Source organism: Panicum virgatum, chromosome 7N (assembly GCF_016808335.1).
Source record: "Panicum virgatum strain AP13 chromosome 7N, P.virgatum_v5, whole genome shotgun sequence".
Classification (NCBI taxonomy): domain Eukaryota; kingdom Viridiplantae; phylum Streptophyta; class Magnoliopsida; order Poales; family Poaceae; genus Panicum; species Panicum virgatum.
The window spans coordinates 26,362,892-26,387,306 of NC_053151.1; the positions used below are offsets into that span (position 1 = coordinate 26,362,892).

The window sequence follows — 24,415 nt, forward strand, 5'->3', positions numbered from 1 at the left end:
AGCTCAACCACCTCTCCATCCATCTCTTTTTCCTCCGATTCATCCTCAGCTTGCATTGTCAACGACCAAACACACACACATCTCTCTCTAGCTCGTCGACTTAGTGAGCCTGTGCAGGCAGCAGCATGAATTTCTCGTCGTACTTCTTCTCCTCCTCGTCGTCGTCATCCTCGGCGGACAAGAAGTCGTCGTCGTCGTCTTCCAGCAAGCGCCGGCAGCCGCAGGCGCCGCAGCCGGACGCCAACACGACGCGGTACCTGGGCGTGCGGCGGCGGCCGTGGGGCCGGTACGCGGCGGAGATCCGCGACCCGGCCACCAAGGAGCGCCACTGGCTGGGCACCTTCGACACCGCCGAGGAGGCCGCCGTCGCCTACGACCGCGCCGCGCGCTCCCTCCGCGGCGCCCGCGCCCGCACCAACTTCGCCTACCCGGACCTCCCGCCGGGCTCCTCCATCACCCCCTACCTCTCCCCGGACCTCACCTCCGGCGACAACGCCGCCCAGCTCCTCCAGCCCTTCTACGCCGACCCCGCCGCGTCCCTGCCGCCGGCCGCCCAGCCCGCGAACGGCGCCGGCGGCGACTACGCCTCCTACGGCGGCGGCTACAGCGCCGAGGACATGTCCGCGCTGATGGACGACCTCGCCATACCCGACGACCTCCCCGCCGACGACTACGCCGTCGACGCCGCCGGGGGCGCCATGGACCTGTCCTCCGTGTACGGCGGCAGCGGAGGAGCCTGTAATGCCAGCGCCGGCGGCGGGTGGTGCGACGCGTCGGAGCTCAGCGCGTACGGCGCGTCGCCGGCCGCCGCCTCCTCGCACGGGGTCTACTTCGAGGAGGGGTACGTGCACAGCCCGCTCTTCTCGCCGATGCCGGCCGCCGACGACGCCTGCGCCGACGGCTTCCAGCTCGGCGGCTCCTCGTCGTCCTACTACTACTGACCGCTCGCGCCGCCGCCGACCGCCTCTGCGCCCGCCGGTGGACCGTGGCGTGGTGAGTTGCTGGGTGCGCTTAGCAGTTTGGTTACTTGGTCGTCCTACGTGTCGTGGCGATAATAATTATAATGGTAATAATATTCCCTTCCTTCACTGTGCTTCGTGGCTCCTTGGGCCTCGATCTCCCAGTGCTGGGTGATCGATGGGCCTTTTCACATTGGGCCGTCCAGTGTTTCTTGCCCTTCCTTTTCATTTCTTTTTCTTTTGGGTGCTTGTTGTACTAGTAGTGATATGTGTAAAGATGATCCATCAGTCGGCATGCACTCGTGTGTTGCTGGCGCTTCAGTGTAATATCTTTCCTGCTATTATATATATGTATATTTATTTTCTTCCATTTTTGGAGTGACACTTGTTCTTGCCTGAGGCTTCAAATACTGACTTAGGGCCCGTTCGGTTAGCCCGTTCCGGGCGTGGAACGAGGGCTGGAACTAATTCAGATGATTAAGGGCATGGAATTAACCTGCTATTCCAGCTGGAATTGTTATAGGCATCGGTTTCTAAATAAACGAACGGGTCCTTAACGAATTCTGGTATAGTGAAACTTGTATCTGGACTTTGTGAAGCAACTGATCCAACACCCCATGATCTTCGTGCAAGTAGGTCTCTTGTGTCAAGCTCACTGAGCTGTAGCAGAAAATTTTGACACATGCATATTTGCAACAGTCGGAAGAGGCACACGGAGTTATTCAACAGCAGTTTCTGAAGCTCAACTGCAGAGCTTCTCAGCAGCAGGCACCGCCGCCTTTCTCTGTCTCTCTGATGATGATGCTCCCACCTTTACTCTTAGCTGTTGCTCCTAGCTGTCCAGGTGCCGACTCTGTAACATTGTAGCCGACCGGTTTTTGGAGTACTCAATCCGTTTCAAATTCTAAGCCCTCTAAATACGTAGTGAAAGCTACAAATTTAGAAAAACTAAAATAACTTATAATTTAGAACCCACTACCACATAAAAGGTTTATAGGGACAGGTGAAATGACATTTGTAGTGGCGGACACCACACCCGTCTCTGTTTTCCGCAGCTAAAAATAACTGTTTACAAGGGCGGGTAACATACCCGTCCGTGCCTAGAAATCGATTTCTGGCGAGTCACCCATCACCCGTCTCCAGTAGTAATAGATTAAAAAATAAAAAAAAGTCGAGCACGTCGCCCGCTGCCCGCTGCTCCCGTCGCCGCGCCTCGCCGCCGCTCCCGCGTCCGCGCGCGCCGCCGCTCCAGCCGCCGGCCACCCGCCGCACACGCCGCGCGCCGCCGCTCAAGCCGCGTGGATCTCTGCCAGTCATATCCAAGCAGCATACATATCGATCGTCAGATCAGTCACCTATTGAGACGACAGAATGATTTATACTATGAAGTACCATCAGATCAGATGCATGCATCCATGGTGGATAGATACAGGATACGCACTGACCTGGGTATCCCTTGAGCGCGATGGAGACGTGCTCCATCTCGGCGATGGACTGGTCGCGGTCGCCGATCTCGAACAGCACCAGCGCCCACCCCGCCCTCGCGTACTCTGACAGCGCCTCGGGCCCGGGCCGCCGCGCTCGCCGGCTCGCCGCGTCCCCCGGCCGCCGCTCCAGTCGGCTCCAGAGGCTCCGCGCTCGCCGCGCCCCCGGGCCGCCGCGCTCGCCGGCCGCCCGCAAGGCAGCTGCCTTCCCAGAAGGCCGCGCCGTGCCCCGTGCCCCAAAAATGAGAGGTGAGAGATGATATAGAGGAGAGAGATGAGGGATGAGTGGATGAGAGCAGCCCACCGCTGGGGCCCAGATATTAATAGCTGGCTCGCCAGCCACAAGAAATTTTCGTAGCTCGCGCTCCCTCATTTGGGGCGGATGGTAGGGTCTGCCGCTATATTTTCAGGAGCAGGTCATCCGTTTCTATAGATAATTTATTTTTAGAAACGGGTGATTGTGTCATCTGTTTCTACAAATATATTTCTAAGGGCGGATCAGCTACTACAGTAATCTCGCTTTTTTTTATAGAAATAGGTTATTTTTTGGTCCGCCCCTAGAAAAAAAGAAAGACGTTCCTACAAATCGTTTTTGTAGCAGTGACCGATGGAGTATAAAAAAATTGGATTGCGACAAGGAATTCAACTTGATTTAGTTGGCTCTCAGTGGCGCTGATTGAGGTTTTCTTTTGTGCAAAAACAAAACAAGCATTCCATTTGGGCCAGGGAACAGAGTTAAACTCTTTGTTCTCACGCTGGGAAAATTCTATTAGATAGAAATGCAAATCTTACACTTTGATTGGCTTTTCATCTGGATAGTATCTTTGGTACCACTATACAACTTGATTTTGGTTTCTTTTCCTTTTTGAGGTGCTTTGTATCAGTAGTGATATGTGTAAACATGATCACTCGGCAGGCACTTGCACTATGTAAAAACACGATTTAGTAACGTGGTATTGGTAACAGGTATTTGATGCCCATTACCAGAAGAGTTAAAGGTAACAACCATTGTTTAAACCCGTTACCAATAAGTCCCGTCTGATCGGGCAACACTGGCGTTCGTTACCATTAACTCGTTATGGGTAACGGGTGTTAAAAATAATGCCCGATATTGGAGAAATTGTTTTGCTATTACTTGGTATTTTAAAATGTAATTTTTAATATATGATTGGTAACAGGTATAATATGATCATTACCATTGACGGTCATTGGTAACGGTCATCAACAATGCCCGTTACTAATGACCAGCTTTACTTACCAATGACGGTGGCATTGCAACAAAGAGAAGAACAAAGGCAAATCGGGGCCAAACATGGTACGCCTCATGCCATTCTTGGCTTATTTGGTGTGTTACCATGGCACTGTGACTCACAATGCCGGACAACAGTGTACAAAAATACTGGATCACCAGAGTCACTTGTACAAACTCTCGGCAATAGCTTTAAATCTTGTAGTATAAATTATTTGTACGAACTTACAAAGTTCATTTTTCAAAATAAAAATATGCTTTATAAAAGTGGAGGGATGGATCGGAGTGTGTTTCTTAATCATCTGTACAATGCATGTGAATATATGATTTTCATACGTCATCAATCCAAAATCTACAAAAGATTTCAGAATCTTAGTGGTATTAAACAATAATTTATTGTGACCTAATATAAAAATAATAAATATATATATCTGCAAAAAAAATCTCAGATATCAATTCTTGTGTGTAATCTCATGTTTTTGTGCCTGCGTAGATCTTTGTGGACTTGAAAAACAATAAATAAATTTATCTCTAAGAACATCCGAGGGATACAACAAGCTAAATTCTGAAAGATACGCAAAATATATCTGAAAGAAATGACTCGAGCATTCTTTTTTAGAACCAGACGACGTCCCTAGGAGAGTGCCGTTACTTACGTTGCATGTCGTCTCCCGTGCATTGCATGTCGATCTTGCTAGCATTACCACCTTCTGGCTGTCAGCAGCAGGATTATTCACGCTTTCTGTTGAGGGGTCATCAGTAAAACTTGCAACTGGTGGTAATAATCCTCCTTTCATCACGCCCGAATACTGTACACTGCTGGGAAATGCGGCAGATTCAGGTTGAACGATGCCAACCTTTTGAGTTGGCATTTCAGTTCAGTGGCAAATAATAGCTGTATTTTAATTACTTGTTCTTGGCACCAGCTCAACCTTTCAGATCGCGATTTGGACCATTAATTGTTAATTTCATATACCAATTTTACTACCAAGATTCTACGTACCTCGACACATCATTTATCGTATCTCTGATTTAAAAAGGTGTGCTGTCAAGATTTCAATTATAATAGCACGTACTAACCCGCCCCAAATTACAATTCATTTTGGTTATTCTAGATACATATATTTTGTTGTTTATCTAGATGTACAATATGTCTAGATACATAGTAAAAAAACTATGTATCTAAAAAAGCTAAAATGAATTATAATAATTTGGGATGGAAGAACGATGAGTATTATATATTCATGATAACGAGAGCAAGGATCTTATTATTACGAATGTAAATTCAAAATAAACCATGCCTGTATATATCCTAGTGCCAACCTCATGTTTTCATGTTTGTGATTTCCTTTTGGACTTTTTTTTTTGACGGGTTTCCTTTTGGACTTTGGACTCGACTCGACGACTGGTACATTTGAACGGTAAAAGTAAAAATGTGAAAGAGATATTGTTTCCCGAGACTCGACTCGATCGATATCAGAGAAGAGAATGAAAGATGATGTCATCCCTAATGGACACTTGTACGATCGTCTCACTCTCCCACGCACTGTAAAGTATGCCCGGTGGCGCGCAGTAAGGCCACCCAGCCACCCTGCCGGGTTTAGGGTTTAGTAGATCACATGGTGTCCGCCGTCGCGTCGCCACCACCGGCAGCAATGGCGACGTCAGGGGCGGTGGACGCGGTGGCAACGACGCCGGCATCACCGCCGGCGGCGACAACAGTTGGGACGGAGGCAGCCGGAGGGGTCGTCGTCGTCTCCTCGAGGAAACGCCTCACCATTTCCTCGCTAGGCTCCCAGACGAGCTTCTTCCAGGTGTCGTCGTCGTCGCCAGCAGCACCGCCGTCGGCCTTGCGCGCAAAGACGGGGGTGACATCGACCCGGCGGACGTCCCAGCCGTCGAGCCCGCTCAGGCGGCGGATCTTCTCCGTCTGGGCGCGGGCGAGGCGGAAGGTGTTCTCCTTGATCTCGCGCACCGCGCGGTCCAGCATGGCGGCGAGCTCGGCCGCGCCCGCGGCGCCCTCGCCCTCGGCGACCAGGTACGCGTGCATCTCCGGGAGCCCTATCGCGCGGCGGACGCCGCGGGTGTAGTCGGCCCCGACGCCGATGAACGCCGCGCGGGCCTCGCCGACCAGCCCGCGCGCCATCATGTCGTCCACGCGCCGCGCCGCGTACCACTCGAGCAGCTCCTGCTCGGCGTCCACCCAGATGAAGAGGAGGTCGTGCGCCTGGCGGAAGGCGGCGCCGTCGCCTTCCACCAGCGCCTCGATGTAGGTATTGGAACCGCCGGCCACGATGGGGAGGCGGCCCGCCGAGAGCACGCGGGCGACGGCGCCGGCGGCCTCGCGACGGAACTCCTCCGCGGTGAAGTCGGCGTTGGGGTGGACCACGCTGAGGAGGTGGTGGGGCACCCCGGACTTCTCCTCCTCAGTGACCTTGTTGGTGATGATCGGGACCCCGTCGTGGACCTGGATCTTGTCTGCGTTGATCACCTCGCCGTTGAAGCGCTCGGCGAGGGCGATCGCGAGCTTGGACTTGCCAGTGGCCGTGGCGCCGAGCACGAACACCACCTTGGGCTTCCCGGCGACACGACCGTGCTCCATTGTGTCGCTTTGATTTGCACTGCCGCTCGATTGTGGAACAAGAAGAGACTGGCATTGCCATTTTATAGGCGCCTGTGGAAAAACAAGAAATTAATGCACTCAGATCATCATATCGTGATATGCCTTCTAACCTTAGTCTATATCCAATGTAGTATATCTTTATGGTAGCATTCAATCCAATACATATATAGACGAAAGATATTATATATATTTTCTCCTAGTATAGAGTTCATGGATAACCCGCTTCCATAAATTGTTACCAATTTTCATATAGCCACTAGATATTACGAAATCTAGAGCTGCAACTTTGGCAGCGGTTAATCACTCAGCTGTAATCTTGGTTAAACACTGCCAATAGAGATACTTGAGTTCCTGGAACCCATTCATTCACTCCTACCGAAGAAACAGCCAGATTAGAATGGTGAGTGAATTCCTGCCTAATCAGAAATGGCAGTTTTGGTGCTTAGTCATCCACAAGTGAAGCAGCGAATTAGTTTGAAGCCAGAAAAAAACTAAATAAAATTTTCCAAGTAAACAATAATCCAAATAAAAAGTTACAAGTTGAAAAAAGTTTCAATCGAACAAAAAAGTTTGAAATGGAACTGTTTCCACTAAAACCTTTGAAGAAAAATTTCAATTAAAAAATGTAGATATATTAGGTTTAGTACTGGTGCTAGAACTCGCAGTTGTGACCTCTTCCTCCGCCGGACTAGATGGTGCCGGCGAGATCTCTTCATCCAGTGAGGAGCGGGAGAAATCATCCTTCGTGTCAACTTGGAAGGCAGCAACCAGGAGTCAGGGTCCGGCAAGGGTAGAGGATGGGAGGCCCCGACCCTTAAGGTTGAGGGAAGGCAAGGTCTCCAGTGCCAAGAATCCAGAGGACTTTGGTGCCGAATTTCCTAGGCGAAACAAGGGAGATGGGTTGTAGGGAAGACGAGAGTCGAATGAGTATAGGTGGAGGAGAAAAGGAAATTGTATTACGCGGGGTGGGTTTCTATATGCGGCAGAAGATAGGTTATATCCATAAGCTACAAATCTCGAGCGTACCCCCCCGGGGGGGGGGCGCCGCCACACGTTTTAAACATTTCATCTCAAACTTTCGGTGTAGTGGCCGGACAAGAGGTGGAGAGAACGATACCTCCTAGTATGATCTTGATCATTGCCAAGTAGGGATGCAAGTCCCACATTTTTTGGGTAATTGGGTCGACCCAAAATTTGATAAAATGAACTAGAATGGCATGCTATGTAATTAATTTGGGAGAGAAAATGAACTAAAATGATAAACCCAAAAAACACCAAATGGGTACCCATTTGCATCCCTACTACCAAGGTAAACCACTTCATCTTGCAGGGCATGCACTGCCTTCTTTTCATATATATCACCCCACCCACCAGAGCTACCAACACGAAACTACTATGCAAGGGTCACAACTCGCGGTTTAGAAATATCTGTTTCACATAGTTTCATACTAGTGACAATAAAAATTTAGAGATGAGACCATATCTTATATACATCTAGAAAGATCGATGTTCCATGAACTGTCGGATAAAATTTGATGAACCATGCAAGATCCTTCATTGCCGAGTATATGAAAAACTTCACAAATTACTCAAAAACGAAAAGCTTAGAAATTAGCTAAATAATTATAAAAATTTTAATTTTTGTGGACCATAAAAGGTCCCCACCAGTCACCAACTAGAACCGTCAAGGCACATCTCAGCCAGCCTCTATCACCTGCTTGGCTTACCACTTAGTCAAATACACATATTGCTAGATCTTGAAAAATACCTGATATGTTTCTACTGCTGAGTTTCGAATTTGGGGCCTAGACCTTCAAAGGGAGGAAGCTTCCATCTGAGCTAGCGCTTGTTGAATGATGGAAGTCAAAAAACGATGATTATGAAGCATGCCTAGAAATTAACAAAGTCCGCATCAATTGTTATTATTTAGTTACAGTAGAAAAGTCAAGTATGTATACACATGATCAATGTACAACTTAGAAAATTAAATAAATACATGGGTTTTATAGGCATGTAACACATGTTTCCATAATCTGAAAAGAGTAGATCATCTATACATACATGGCATTAAGCTAGATTTTCTACAAAACTCTACTATTCAGATCATTCCCCAATATTTTAAAAACAAAAGTTCCTTGGTACCACTGCTAAGAGTAACTAACACAATGGCAACTCTAGCCAATGTGCTTTTTGCCACAACTGTAAGTGCCTGACCCAACATCGATTGGTGGGCTAGCCAACAGTGCTGCTACTGGCAGGATTGAAAAAGTATATCAACAAATAAATGAATAATTTTGGTGTCATTAGTCGTGGTGCCGTGAGATTGATTGCGGGAGAAATAGGTGAATTACAACGGAACAGTCAGCCTTTTTGCCTGGAAGAAACATTATGGAGGGCGCAGTCATACTCCATGAAACGAGTCATGAGCTTCACACAAAAAACAAAATGGAGTGATTTTGAAGATAGATTTTGAAAAGGCATATGACAAAGTTAAGTGGGATTTTTTACAGCAAACTCTTAGAATGAAAGGATTTGACCCAAAGTGGTGCGAGTGGGTTAAATTTTTCATAAAAGGAGGCAATGTGGGGATAAAGGTGGATGATCAAGTGGGACCATACTTTCAAACTAAAAAGGGCCTTAGGCAGGGCGATCCACTCTCTCCCATACTCTTTAACATTGTTGTGGATATGTTGGCAATCATTGTGGCTAGAGCCAAAGAGGATGGTCAAGTGAAAGGGGTTGTACCGAATTTAAATGATGGCGGGTTGTCTATCCTTCAATATGCAGAATTTGAAACAGCTTCTTTATGCTTTTGAACAATTATTTGGTCTTAAACTTAACTTTCATAAAAGTGAAATACTCTGCTTTGGGGATGCAAGAGACCATGAATATCAATATTCACAATTATTTGGTTGCAAAATAGGCTCTTATCCCTTTCGTTATTTGGGGATCCCCATGCATTATAGAAAGTTGTCAAACAAGGATTGGAAGGCAATAGAGGATAGAATAGAAAAAAGACTAAGTGGATGGAAAGGAAAATTCTTATCCGTAGGGGGGCGTTTGGTCCTAATAAATTCTGTTCTCTCTAGTCTACCTATGCTTATGCTCTCTTTTTTTGAGATCCCGAGGGGAATTTTCAAAAAAATTGAATACTATAGGTCAAGATTCTTTTGGCAAAATGACGGACACAAAAAGAAATATAGGTTGGTCAAATGGAACATTCTCCGCAAACCAAAAGAACAAGGAGGATTAGGAATACAAGATTTAGACATACAAAACAAATGCCTCCTGAGCAAGTGGCTTTATAAATTATGTAATGAAGAGGGTTTATGGCAAGAAATGCTTAGAAACAAATACCTGAAGAATCGTTCTTTAAGCCAAGTAAGTAAAAAAGCGGGGGATTCACATTTTTGGTCGAGTCTGATGGGGGTAAAAGATCAATTCCTAAATCTTGGAAGGTTCAAGCTGGTTAGCGGTAACCAAATTAGATTTTGAGAAGATAAATGGTTAGGTAACCAGAAGCTGAAAGACCAGTTCCCTAATTTATTTAATATAGTACGGAGAAAACATGCAACTGTTATAGAAATACTCAGTTCGAACCCACTTAATGTCTCCTTCAGAAGAGCTTTAGTTGGGGATAAGTTAACCGAGTGGTATAACCTTGTTGCAAGTCTGTTACATATTAGTCTAAATAAGGGGAAGGATTTATTTATGTGGAATCTACAGACAAGTGGGGCATTCACAGTTAATTCAATGTATAGGCACCTAGTCAATAACAGTCTGAAAGTTACGTAAGAAATTTGGCATATGAAGATTCCTCACAAAATAAAAATATTTATGTGGTATCTTAAAAGGAGAGTGATACTAACAAAAGATAATTTAGCTAGAAGGAATTGGAATGGCAATAAAGCTTGCTGTTTTTGCAGTAAGCCGGAAACCATCCAACACCTATTTGTTGAATGTCATTATGCAAAATTTCTTTGGCGTGCAGTTCATTTTGTGTTAGGTGTACCACCTCCAATAAATATAGAATATTTGTTCAATAGCTGGTCTAAACAGGGAGGGCAGAAACACAATATAATGTTATTGACGAGAGCCGCAGCTATATGCTGGTCAATTTGGCTCACAAGGCATGATACTGTGTTTAACAATTGTAGGCCAAAAACTTTTTTGCAGGTGCTTTTCAGGGGGACACATTGGCTTCGGTTGTGGGCTCTGTTGCTGCACATTGATGTCCGAAGGGAGTGGCTAGTCGAAGCTTGTCAGCTTCTAGAGTCTTTAGCTATGCAGTTCTTTGCGTCCCATGGATGGCCCTTCATTTTGCATATTGGTCTTTAATTTTAAACACAGTGTGATCTAAACTCTAAGTGCATTTGTAATAATTGTGGTCTGATGCCTCTCTCTAGAGGGGTTTGAAGCCGGATCTTTTTCCATTATCTAAAAAAACAACGGAACAGTCAGCAAAAAATGTGTGGAGAGATGTGTTTATTTGTTGTGTGGGGAGTAAATGGCCCACAAAAAATGTAGTCACATGAGAAAAGGAAATTGTATCACGCGTGGTGGGTTTCTATCTGCGGCAAAAGATATGTTTCTATCCCGAGTGCTTTGAGCGCTTGGGGTTACCACGGCCACCGGAGTGTGCCTTCGGTGCTTGCCGATACGGCTGTGCCCGGCGGACATGCCGATGTCCGCCGGCGTTACCGCCGCGGCTGCTCCGGTGTCGCTGCCCTAAGGCGCATCCGGTCCCTCACCGGCGCCCGTGCCCACATCCGCCGGCCCAGGGACTTCGTCATCAGTGGTGAGGGCGGTGGAGTGGCTTCATCCCGACGATCCCACCTAGGCCTTGTTCCGTCTGGATGACGTCCTGGAGCAGGAGGGCTGGGACCTTCTCCGTGGCTAGGGGGATTTTGCAGAGCGCTAGCTGCGGGAGGTGCAAGGGACGCTGTCCATGGCCGCGGCGTCGATCATCGGCGCGCTCACGGCGCTGACCCGTGAAGTGGTCACCGCCGGCCGGGTAAGAACATGGTCCGCCCTTCCCGTACTTTGGTTCCGTTTCTTGGTCGGGCGTTGAGCTCATGCGTGGTTGTTGATTTGTTCAGGAGCTTATGGAGATCTCCTGGCGGAAGTCGGAGTTTCTGCGGGAGCTGCATCGTCGCCAGGGGGTCGAATCCGCTGGCGCTTCGGGGGCGGGCGATCTTCGCCCATCTCCTCGGCACCGGGGCGAAGAACTGGTGGCGGCTCGGCTTGCTGTGCGCCGTGTGGAGGACTCGGCATGTCTTGCCGAGGTCGCTCGGAGTGCGGCCGCGGAAGATGTGGCTCGAGAATGGGTGCTCGCCGACGAGTGCGCTTGTCAGGCGGCTAAGGCTGAGGTGCGGCTCTGGAGCCTCCAGGCTTCTTATCGCGTTTGCCTTTTTTCGTTAGCGCGGCGGTGGAGGGTTGGCACTTGCTCCGAGTGCTGTGCTGCGGCACGAGAGGAGCTCTTGGACGTGAAGGAGGAGCTCGCGGAGCTACGGGTGGCCGCTTGGGCCCTCACCAATCACCTCTTCGGCATGGCCTGGGATGATGAGGAGGATGTGGTCGCACGCCTTCGCACGGCTCCAAGCCGAGTCGACGAGCCCATCTCCGACGGGCTCTACATGGGAGCCCACACTCCGCGCTCGTAGCCGCCGCCTCCCACTACAATAGCATGGAACTTGCGGTCGTGGGGGGCGGTCGCATCCCACAGCGGTCCGACGGCGACCACCTCGAGCTCGGCGAAGCTGCTGCCCCGCACGCCCTCCTGCTGGCCGACGAGGTCGTGCCATCCGCCGTCATCGACCATCGCAACGAGCTGCCTTAGGTTCTGGCCCCTGCGAGGGCATTGTTTTGTTTTGTCTGTCTTAGCTGTTGCAATGAACAAGGATGGGCCATGGTGGCCAAACTTCGATTTGACATTTCCGTTTTTTAAGTCTGTTGCCCGAGCGCACTTGGTCTTTCGCTTTCATTTGCCTGTTTCCTTTGCTGTGTGCGTGCTGTAGTCTGGAGGCTAGCCCGCTTGGACTTGCTTTCACGCGGTGCCAGCACAGGTCGGAAAGCAAACGTAAAAATTGCTTCCGCGGCTCGGATGACAAATAAGTCGTTCAAAAAATGGTTGTGTTTCTCTTAGAGCGAGAGCGATCGCGATCGCTTAGAGTTTAAGTTAAATCATGTATATGTACGTGGATGTAGCCCCCGCGGGCGGGTCGCACGGACTGCACGCGCGGGTCGGCACGAGCCGCTCGGGAAGCGTACATAAGAAGAAAAACTTAGAGTTTAAGTCAAAGCGAGAAGTCCGCTCTGCGGGTGTGCTGGCGGCCGGCGCGGGTTCGATTCCCAGGAATCGATCCTGTGTTTCTCACCGTGGGGTACTGTTCATTTGAACAGGTACTCCCCAGTGGCCTACAACACATGCTGGGTACTGGTGAGCGAGACCATCTCTTCAAGGCAAGTGTGTGAGTGTAGGTTGTAGGTCTTAACTTGTACATAGGTGGTGTGTGTGATTGTGGCTTGTGTGGGGTTCCATGTATAAGTTCAGATGCTACAACTTGTACTACAAGTTAGGTCAGTCAAAAAAAAAAATTTAAGTCAAAGCATGTATATGTACATGGATGTATCCCCTGCGGGCGGGTCGTGCGGACTGCACGTGCGGGTTGGCATGAGCCGCTTGGGAAGCGAACATAAGAGAAACTTAGAGTTTAAGTTAAAGCATGTATATGTACATGTATGTAGCCCCGTGTGCGGGTCGTGCAGACTGCACGCGCAGGTCGGCACGAGCTGCTCGGGAAGCGTACATAAGAAAAACTTAACGATGCCTCCGTGGGGAGGTCGGGCATAAACTAGCCTGGTGCTAAACCGAAAACCTAAGAAAAAAAGGATAAGGGTAAAAGTGACGTAGCTGTTCGATGTTCCAAGCGTTGGCGTAGACTTCACTCTTCTCGTACTTCAGCTTGTAAGCCCCCGGGTGTAGGACTTGCGCGATGATAAAGGGTCCTTCCCATGGAGGGCTCAACTTGTGCCTGTCCTTGGATGATTGCACACGTCGAAGCACCAGGTCTTCGACCTGGAACGCCATCCTCGAATGTTCCTGCTGTGGTACCGGCGGAGGGTCTGCTAGTACTTGGCAGATCAGATGAGAGCTATGTCGCGCGCCTCGTCGAGCTGATCGAGCGCGTCCTATAATGACTCCTCCGACCTGGCCTCGTTGTATGCCTGAACCGTCGGTGCGCCGTAGTCGAGGTCGGTCGGAAGCACAGCCTCGGCACCGTACACCATGAAGAAGGGAGTGAACCCCATGGATCGGTTCGGGCTCGTGTGCTGACTCCATAGGACTGCTGGCACCTCCGATGCCCACCGCCCCGCGAATTTGTTGAGGCGATTGAAGATGTGTGGATTCAGACCCTACAGGACCATGCCGTTGGCGCACTTGCCCGGCCTGTTGGCGCGGGGGTGCGCAACCGAGGCCCAGTCGACTCGAATGTGGTAGTCATCGCAGAAGCGCAGGAATTTCTTCCCGGTGAACTGAGTCCTGTTGTTAGTGATGATGCAGTTTGGTACTCCGAAACGGTAGACGATGTCGAGGAAGAACTCGACCGCGTCATCGGAGCGGATCTGGGTGACGGGTTTCGCCTCGATCCACTTGGAGAACTTGTCCACCGCTACGAGGAGGTGGTCGTAGCCCCGGGCGCCTTTCGAAAGGGCTCGACCAGATCCAGCCTCTGCACCGTGAACGACCACGCGCTCAGGATGGTCTGGAGCTCTTGCTCTTGCACGGGCAAGTGGGTTTGCTGCGCATAGTACTGGCACCCTTCGCAGGTGCGCACGATTTGCTAGGCATCCGCGACTGCGGTCAGCCAGTAGAAGCCTTGTCAGAAGGCTCTCCCAACCAATGATCTCAACGCCATGTGGTGGCCACAGACGTCACCGTGGATTTCGCGGAGCATCTGCTATCGCTGCTCGTGGGGGATGCACTTTAGCAGAATCCCTGACGTGCTTCTCTTGTATAGGTGGTCCCTGACCACGATGTATGCCTTGGCTTTGTGGGCGAGGCGTCGCGCCTCCGTCGTGTTGGTGGGGAGGATGCCTCGCACAAGGTAGCTGAGGACGGCTGCGATCCAATCTAGCTCGATCGCCGCTACCTCCCGACCTGCGCCCTCCAAGTCGGGTCCCTCTTCTAGCCCCTGGCTTGTGTCGAACCCATCGGCGGTCCCGGGGGTCGGCACGGGTGCTTGGTCGGGCGCATCCCGACCCATTGGCCAGTCGGGCGGTGGGTCGCGTTGGACCGACGGCTCTTGCGCATCGTTGACGAAGATCCCCGGTGGTCCGGCTCCCTGCTTGAAGCCAGCTTGGTCAGGAAGTCAGCCACCTCATTGTCATGCCGGAGGATGTGGTGGAGCTCGATACCATCAAACTTCTCTTGGAGACTGCGAACTTCTTCGTAGTAGGCCGTCATTTTGTCATCGCGGCATGTTGCGTCCTTCATGGCCTGGTCAATGATGAGCCTAGAGTCGCCTCGCATGTAGAGGCGCCGTGCCCCTAGGTCGGACATGATATGCAGGCCGTGGACGAGGGCCTCATAATCTGTCACATTGTTGGAGGTGGTGAAATGTAGCCGGATGGCGTATCTCAGCTGATTGCCTGCAGGAGAGATGAGGACGACCCCAGCATATGATGGCGCCGGAGGCTATGAGCGAGCTGTCGAAGTACATGGTCCAGTACTTGACGTGGCTCGGGGGCAGTGGGGCCTACGTCTCTATCCACTCTGCGATGAAGTCGGCCAAGACTTGCGACTTGATCGCTGTCCTCGGGACATAGGTGATGTGGTGTCCCATGAGCTTAGTCACCCATTTGGCCACCCGACCTGACGCATCTCGGTTTTGGATGATCTCGTCGAGCGCGGCTGACGTAACCACCATGACGTGGTTGCTCTTGAAATAGTGCAGGAGCTTGTGCTTGGCGATGAGGACCACGTAGATTAGCTTCTGGACCTGCGCATACCGTACTTTGCTGTCGGAGAGGACCTCGCTCACGGAGTAAACGGGCCGCTGCACCTTCAGGGCATGCCCGGGTTCGTCCCGCTCCACGACGAGCGCCACACTAACTGCTTGAGTGGTGGCAGCGACGTACAACATCTGTGGCTCGTCCGGGTTAGGGGAGACCAGGGTCAGTGGCGCCGTGAGGAAACTCTTCAGCCGATCGAAATCCTCTTGTGCCTTGTCGATCCACTAAAATTGGTCGGACTTCTTGAGGAGCTTGTACAGCGGCATCCCCCGCTCCCCGAGCTGTGAAATGAATCAGCTCTGGGAGGCCAGGCACCCCATTAGCTTCTAGGCGCCCTTGAGATTGGCGATCAGCCCTAGATTCCTGATGGCGGCGATCATCTCCGGGTTGGCCTCGATGCCTCGCTCGGAGATGATGAAGCCGAGCAGCTTGCCCTTGAGGACCCCGAACATGCACTTTTCAGGGTTGAGCTAGATGTTGTAAGATTGGAGACGCGCGAAGGTCTGCTCCAGTTTCTCGACCTGGTGGTCGGCTTTCCTAGATTTGACCATGATGTCATCGATGTAGACCTCGACGACCTCTCCAATGGGGCTGTCGAGGCACCACTGCATGCAATGTTGATACATCGCCCCAGTGTTCTTGAGGCCGAAGGGCATCATGACGTAGCTGTACATGCCGAATGGGGTAATAAAGGAGGTTGCGAGCTGGTCGGACTCCTCCTTCCCGATCTGGCGGTACCCTGAGTACGCGTCGAGGAAACATAGGGTTTCGCACCTTGTGGTCGAGCCGACCTCCTGATTGATACGCGCCAAGGGGTACGGCACCTTAGGGCAAGCGTTGTTTAGGCTTGTGTAGTCTACACACATGCGCCAAGTCCCGTTCTTCTTCTTCACAAGAACAGGGTTCGTTATCCACTCAGGGTGGAACACTTCCTTGATGAACCCAGCAGCCAAAAGCCGAGCATTTTCCCTGCCGATAGCCTTCCACTTTTCATCGTCGAAGCGCCGCAGGCGCTGCTTGATGGGTCCGGTGCTCGGCAGGATATCCAGCGAGTGCTCGACGACCTCCCTCGGGATTCTCGGCATGTCAGACGGCTCCATGCGAAGATGTCCCAGTTGTCGCGAGGAAGTTGATGAGCACACTTTCTTATTTGTTGGTCAGGCCGGCCCCTATCCGGACCGTCTTGCCGGTGTCCTCGGGATCGACCGGGATCGGCTTGGTGTCTTCCGTGGGTTTGAAGGTAGACGACTTGCTCTTCACCAAGTTAGTGGCCACCTCTACGGTGGCAAGTTGGATGCTCTTGAGCTCGAGCGACCTGACTGCCACTGTGGCCTGGTTGCAGCTTTCCTGCTCGCAGAGGTGGGCTTGCTGGAGGCGTGCCCCCACCGTGGTGATGCCTTTCAGCTCGGGAAGTCGGCCACCTCAAAGGTGAGCGTCTCGGTGTGAAAGTTCGCACTGCTACCGAAGGTGACGGGCAGATGTGCACATCGGGAATGAACCCGTGGAACGGCGCGCCCGTGGGTCAGATGTGCGACTGTGCCAGCCCCGTAGCGTCATAGATTTCGGAGTACATGATGTTCAGGCCGCTCTGGCCATCCATCAGGACCTTGGTCAGCCGAGTCTTGCTGACGATGGGGGTCAACGATGAGTGGGAACCGCCCCGGCTGAGGGATGTGGTCGGGGTGATCTGCCCGGTCGAAGGTTATCGGCGTGAGGAGACCGCGGCGTTCACCTCCAGAACCGTCAGCTTGCGCCGGCGTTTTGACTCGTAAGTAGCCGGCCACCCGAAGGTCACGAGGCACCCCTCCAGTCTCTGGAATTCATCTTTGTCCTTGTCCCCTTGGTTGGGTTCGCCCTGCCTGCCTTTAGGAGCAGTTGTGAGCTCACCCTTGAGGTACCTCTTCATGAGGTCATAGTTCTTGTAAAGGTTCTTCACGGGGAAACTGTGGTTCAGGCACAGTTCCTCCATGAGCTTCTTGAAGTCACCATTATTCTTGCCGATGTTGGGTTGGCCCATCTCCTGCTTGCCTGTGCGGTCGGCCGCAGTGACGAACACTACTATAGAATAGGCCTTCGTTCCAGGCCATTTGTCCCGGCAGCCTTCGGGCCCGGGACAATAGGTGGCTTTTGTCCCGGGTCCAACGGCTAGCCGGGTCAGCGGGGGGGGGGGGGGTAAGGCCTTTTGTCCCGGTTGGAGACACCAACCGGGACAAAATGGGGGCCTTTTGTCCCGGTTGGTGGTTCCAACAGGGACAAAAGGCCCGCGTACCCTTTTGTTCCGGTTGGAACTACCAACCGGGACAAAAGGCCCCCATTTTGTCCCGGTTGGTGTCTCCAACCGAGAAAAAAAGGCCTTGGCCCCCCTTATCCCCTTCCCTCTCCCCCCGCCCGAGCCATTCAGCTCACTTGTTTCATGCTATTCTCGGCTCGGGAGAGGGAGGAGTTCTTGCTCATTTCTTCACCACATTTGTGAAGATCTTTGATTCCCCGTCCATCCATCGGCGCTAAAGGTTTGGGGCTTGTTTTTCTCTTCTTCCTTGGCTTGTATAGCTCATTTCATGCTTTAGAAATAGAGAAAATGTGTAGCTAGCTCATTTCTTGGACATTTAGCTAGATTGCATATGTAGGTGTGATTTTCTTTTAGATTTAGATGAGTATATGGATAGTAGAAATTTTTAGAATGAGTGTAGACACTTCATGTGATGTACTTGTATACATGACCATATTGTGGATAGTTGATTTTTGTATTCATGAATGAATTAATGAAATGAGTATATTAGAATTTTTTGTAATATGAATGAATTATTCATGAATGTATTTATTCAGTACTCTAGTGTACTCCTGGAACTGAAGGGTGTCAAAGTAATTAGAAGTTATAGAGAATTCTTTCAATTAATTAGAGATTTCTTCAGGATTAATGATACATTTCGTCTTTTTTATATGATTTCATTGTTATTTGCAAGAGTTATTAATCTGATCATTGTAATTGTAATAGTAAATAATTTTTGCATTGTAATGGTAAGAATTTATAATTATGTGGAAAATAAAGGTATTTTTCAGTAAAATATGGCTTCAGCAGCTAGAGAGAGTGGCGCCGGTGGGGGTGATCGTTGTCCTTCTGGAGGGAAGGGCACAACTCGAGTAGGTCGTCGGTCCAAAAAACCTAGTGCTTTTCATAGGGCAGCGCTCCGTTATTTGGAAAAAGAATATAGAGAATGCATGGCAAGGGGCGAGGAACCTCCGTTTGATCTTGAGGATTTATTGCGGCGTTACGGTTCGTCACCACCAAACTCGGAGGTTTCAGCTCCGCCATCTTCTTCTGCGCCAGCAAGAAATCCGTTAGAACATTCTGCGTTCCAACGCAAGGACGGTTGAAAACCTATGTGTTGTTGACCGAATTTTTAAATTTCATGTATAGTACTCCTTTGTTAAGTTCTGTAATGGATTAAGTACTCCTTTTAATTAATTAAGATGTATGATGGATATTGCATATCTTTTAATTATTCATGTTATGTTACATTTAGTTTAATTTAGATTTGATATATTTTATTTATTCGATACGTGTAAAGAATTCAAATTGATTTATTTAAAATGCAGATGGACCGGCAATGGATGTACAATGCTGACCGACGTTCGAAAGAATTCATTGATGGCCTGCATTATTTTTTGTCTGTGGCTGAGGCAAACAAGCAGAATGGTTTTATGTGCTGCCCGTGTGTTCATTGCAACAATAACAAGGATTACTCATCTTCAAGAATCCTACACAGCCACATTTTCGCAAATGGTTTCATGAAGAAGTATGTTTGTTGGACGAAGCACGGAGAACAGGGGGTTACCATGGAAGACAATGAAGAAGAAGATTTTGACGACCACTTTCCTGGGAATGCTGGAATCGGTGCATTCGATGACGATATTCCCATGGAAGAGCCCGAAGTAGATGTAGCAGAAAATGATCCCAGCGACGATCTGGGGCAGGCATTGCACAATGTGCAGGCAGACTGTGAGAGTGAAACGGAGAGGTTGAAGTTCCAGAAGTTGTTAGAGGACCACCATAAGTTGTTGTACCCAGATTGTCAAAATGGATTTAAGAAACTTGGCACCACCTTGGAGTTGCTGCAATGGAAGGCGACAAATGGTGTATCCGACAAGGGATTTGGTGAATTACTCAAACTTGTTAAAAAAATGCTTCCTAAGGACAATGAATTGCCTGCCACAACGTATGAAGCAAAACAACTTGTTTGCCCTTTGGGACTGGAAGTGCAAAAGATACATGCATGCCCCAACGACTGCATCCTCTACCAAGGCGAGTACAAGAATTTGGATGCATGTCCCGTATGCAGTGCATTGCGTTACAAGATTAGAAAAGATGATCCTGGAGATGTCGAGGGGGAGCCTCCCCGGAAGAGAGTTCCTGCGAAGGTCATGTGGTATTCGCCTACAATACCATGTTTGAAGCGTCTGTTTAGAAATAAAGATAATGCTAAGTTGATGCGATGGCACAAAGAGGAACGCAAGAAAGACTCGATGTTGAGACACCCCGCTGATGGGTCGCAGTGGAGAAAAATAGATAGAACGTACCCTAAATTTGATTTGGATGCGAGAAACATAAGGTTCGGTTTGAGTACGGATGGCATGAATCCTTTTGGTGAGATGAGCAGTGGTCATAGCACTTGGCCTGTGACTCTTTGTCTGTACAATCTTCCACCATGGCTCTGCATGAAACGAAAGTTCATCATGATGCCAGTGCTTATCTCGGGTCCAAAGCAGCCCGGAAATGACATTGATGTGTACCTAAGACCATTGGTCGAAGAACTCTTATTGCTCTGGGGCGATGAAGGTGTACGGATGTGGGATGAATACAAACAGGAAAACTTCAACCTACGAGCATTGTTGTTCGTAACGATCAATGACTGCCCTGCTCTTAGTAACTTGTCAGGACATTCGAACAAGGGATACAAAGCATGCACACACTGTTTAGATGATACCGATAATATATGGTTGACTCACTGTAAGAAGGTTGTATACATGGGTCATCGTCGGTTTCTTCCCATCAAGCATGCGGTACGAAAGAAGGGCAAGCATTTCAAAGGCCAAGCGGACCACCGAACAAAACCGATGCACCGTAGTGGTAAAGACGTCTTCAACATGGTAAAAGATCTAGAAGTTATTTTTGGAAAGGGATCTGGTAGCCAACCTGTTCCGAACGAAAATGGAATGGCACCCATGTGGAAGAAGAAATCTATATTTTGGGAGCTACCATATTGGGAAGTCTTAGATGTTCGTCATGCAATTGATGTGATGCACCTCACGAAGAATTTTTGCGTCAACCTGATAGCATTCTTGGGAGTGTACGGAAAGATAAAAGGTACAGTAGAAGCACGTCAAGAATTGCAACGTATGGAAGAACGAGATGCCTTACATCCACAACAGCGAGATAATGGACGACAATACTTAAGTCCTGCCAGCTATACTCTTAGCAAGGAAGAGAAAGAAACCATGTTTGACTGCTTGAGCAGTATAAAGGTTCCATCTGGATACTCATCCAATATAAAAGGAATCTTAAATTTGGCAGAGAAGAAATTTACAAATCTCAAGTCCCATGACTGCCATGTGCTTATGACCGAACTTCTTCCGGTTGTGCTGCGGGGGATTATGCCTGATAACGTCCGGTTAACCATCGTGAAGATATGTGCCTTCCTCAACGCAGTTTCTCAGAAGATAATTGACCCGGAGAATTTGATAAAGCTGCAAAACGATGTGGTGCAATGTCTTGTTGGCTTTGAGCTAATATTTCCACCATCTTTCTTCAACATCATGACACATCTTCTAGTGCATCTTGTCAAAGAGATTGATATCCTTGGACCAGTATTTCTACACAACATGTTCCCATTCGAAAGGTTCATGGGGGTACTCAAGAAATGTGTTCGTAATAGAGCTCGTCCAGAAGGAAGCATCGCCAGTGCCTACGGAACTGAGGAGGTCATTGACTTTTGTGTTGACTTTATTGATGACCTTAAACCGATTGGAGTCCCTGAATCGCGATATGAGGGGAGACTAACTGGAAAGGGTACATTAGGAAAGAAATCTTATGTCTGCACAGATGATTTCTCATTCAAGAAAGCGCATTATACGGTTCTTCAACAATCATCCTTGGTTGACCCATATATCGAGGAACACAAGAAAATTCTGCTCTCCAATTTCCCGGAAAAGTCTGAGGCATGGATTACACGTGAGCACATGAACACTTTCTGCAGCTGGTTGCGGAAGCATCTAATGCATAACATGGATATAAGTGAACAACTGTTCTTATTGGCTAGGGGACCATCTTGGAATATCTTAACATACCAAGGGTACGAGATAAATGGAAACACATTTTATACGATAGCCCAAGATAAAAAGAGTACCAACCAAAACAGCGGTGTTCGTATGGATGCCACGGACAATAATGGAAAAAAAGACACATATTACGGCTACATTGAAGAGATATGGGAGCTGGATTACGGTCCCAATTTCAAGGTGCCTCTATTTCGTTGCCAATGGGTTAAGCTATCTGGAGGAGGGGTAACAAAAGATGAGTATGTGATGACAATAGTTGATCTCAACAATCTTGGGTATAGAGACGAGCCATTTGTCCTAGCCCAGGATGTTGCTCAGGTTTTCTACATTAAGAACATGTCCAGCAAGCCAAAGAAGGGGATAAACAAGCAAAAGGATGAGCCTAAGCGACACATAGTTCTATCAGGAAAGAGAAACATCGTTGGAGTGGAGGACAAGACAGACTTTTCAGAAGAATATAATAATTTTGTTACCATTCCACCTTTCGAAGTAAATGCTGATCCATGCATCCTGCTAGCCAATGATGATGCTCCATACTTGCGCCGTGATCATAATCAAGGGACATTTGTGAAGAGAAAGTCTGTTACCGCTAATCCTTCATGTACTTGAATCATTTGATATTATTGTATAAAAACATAATCGCAATTCGAATACTTTTATTATATATGTACTGTACAATTATACTTTATGTGTTATATATATTATTTTATATATTTTTCACTTAATTACTAGACTCAATTATAATTTTCATTCAATAATGGATTACTCAACAAATTTTATTTATTTCATGAAATTACATTCACATTAACACACTATACTCTCTCACTAACACACACTATCTCACTAACACACACTATCTCTCAAACTCACACACTACTCATTAATATCATGAAATTGCTTAATTTTATCTAAAATTCACTTTTTAAACGTTAATATCGTGATAGAATCCACTTTCTGTCGAAAAGCAACAGTTTGAAAAAAAAATTCACCTAATATATTTTTGCATGGTCAAAATAACAAATATGATTTCAAAAAAGTTAGATATTTCATTGACCCAATCACTTGAATGAAAATTAATTATTTTTGTTGCGTGTATCAAGTTTATATAGAGATAAGAAATTTTGTTCCATAATTTTTGGAATCATAATTTTATTAACTGAATTAACAAATGAAAGCCAATTTTAAAAGAGAAGTAAAAAAAAACAAAAACAAACATAACATTAGGCGGGAATGAGGGAAAACGTCCCCTTTTGTCCCGGGTGGTAGATCTACCCGGGACTAAAGGTGGGCCGCGGGCTTGGAATTTTCCCAGCCCGCCCAAAAGCCCCTTTTGTCCCGGGTGAAGCCACCACCCGGGACAAAAGGACCTTTTGTCCCGGGTGGTGGCTTCACCCGGGACAAAAGGCCCCCCCCATATATTTCCTAGCTTCCTCCCTCCTTCGCCCTTCCTCCCTCCCGCCGTCCGTTCCCCTGCTCCCCCCACCGCTCGAGCTCCCCGAGCACCGCCGCCGTCGACGTTGCCGCCCAGAGCCCCGCCGCGCGAGCCCACGTCACCGAGCGCCGTCGTCCCTGCGAGTGCCGCCGCCGTTGACGTCCGCCGCCCTCGTCTTCGCCGCCCCCGGCCTCCACTCCGCGCGCGCATTGGTATACTAGCAAGCTGTTGTAAAAAAAATTCGTCTTTCATCGTATTGGTATTGCGCATCGCATTGGACATGGAGGATCTGATGGTGGAGGACCTACTGGATGATGTTGTCATTCAGATAGTGTTAGAATCGATTGATGAATGACTATCAGGAGCTAATTATTGTTTTCAGTGTCTTGAGCTTTGAAGTAATTTATTTAAAGGTTGAGCAGTAACATGCTACCAGAAGAAATTAAGGTACTACTAATAGATGGATCACTGATCTAGCATTGTGGAACAATAACTATGTAGATAATTTTTACCAGAATTCTGGCAATTGTCGAATGTAGTAAATGTTAGCAAGGCATTAGGTATTATTAGAAACAGAACTACCGGAAATAGGTAGCATCATATACCTGTGAATTGTAAGTAAACCATCATGAGTTATTAATTCTTATTAGTCCATATTTGTACATATCCCGCTCATGAATTTTTTTATGAAAGGCACAGTTTTGAAAGCAGAAAAAGTAAAACACTACTCTGCTTTTCTATGTGCATGAATAGTATGCTCATCTTTTGATGGATCACGTCAAATATTGTACATGAATCTGTATTTGCAACCTTCTTTTTTTGATAGTTATTTGCAACCTTCTTGGTTAACTAGACAAATGTGCTTTTATGTAGTCTGGGTCTGGCTGGCATGCTGTTAGCTGCAGAGGTTCAGCGAAGTTCAGGGTCAATGTACGAAAACCAGAAGAGGGTAGTGCAGGATGTTACAGGATCCCATTGTTGACAATGAACCATTGTGGCTTCAAACCGATGTTTTTGTGTACAAAGGTCCTTCCTAGTATTAAGAAAATTTGGCATGATGTGACTGAAAAAGTTTATTTCCACTACGCAGCATGTCGTGAAGGAGCAAATAGTTGATCAAATTCAGTTGAGGGATAATTATTTTAGCATATCTAATACTTCTTGGTATAATTAGTATTGCTTTAATTAGATGAATCTCATTACAAGCTAAAACTACATTCTTTATGGGACAAAATTTGGATGCAAAAAACTATACTTATTTTGACATGGAGAGAGTATCATATACAACTTATGGACCCAATTCAATAAAGCCTAGCA

General features: G+C 48.2%; 4 protein-coding genes across 4 annotated transcripts; 2 read left to right on the plus strand and 2 right to left on the minus strand.

Annotated features, from left to right (window-relative positions):
* Positions 1–1,155, plus strand: LOC120683895 (ethylene-responsive transcription factor LEP-like). Its single transcript, XM_039965992.1, has one exon. The coding sequence runs from the start codon at positions 126–128 to the stop codon at positions 939–941; it is 816 nt and encodes a 271-aa protein (XP_039821926.1). The 5' UTR covers positions 1–125; the 3' UTR covers positions 942–1,155.
* Positions 1,156–1,897: 742 nt separating this feature from the next.
* LOC120681080 lies at positions 1,898–2,816 on the minus strand. Its single transcript, XM_039962624.1, has 2 exons — positions 2,405–2,816; positions 1,898–2,265 (listed from the first exon to the last, which is right to left on the minus strand). Exons 1-2 carry the CDS (start codon positions 2,814–2,816, stop codon positions 2,249–2,251), a joined length of 429 nt encoding a protein of 142 aa, XP_039818558.1. The 3' UTR covers positions 1,898–2,248.
* A 2,491-nt stretch (positions 2,817–5,307) lies between these two features.
* LOC120681081 (adenylate isopentenyltransferase 3, chloroplastic-like) lies at positions 5,308–6,294 on the minus strand. Its single transcript, XM_039962625.1, has one exon. It carries the CDS (start codon positions 6,292–6,294, stop codon positions 5,308–5,310), a length of 987 nt encoding a protein of 328 aa, XP_039818559.1.
* A 4,658-nt stretch (positions 6,295–10,952) lies between these two features.
* LOC120683524 lies at positions 10,953–12,241 on the plus strand. Its single transcript, XM_039965601.1, has 2 exons — positions 10,953–11,329; positions 11,415–12,241. The coding sequence occupies exons 1-2, from the start codon at positions 11,264–11,266 to the stop codon at positions 11,976–11,978; spliced, it is 630 nt and encodes a 209-aa protein (XP_039821535.1). The 5' UTR covers positions 10,953–11,263; the 3' UTR covers positions 11,979–12,241.
* The last annotated feature ends 12,174 nt before the right edge of the window (positions 12,242–24,415 follow it).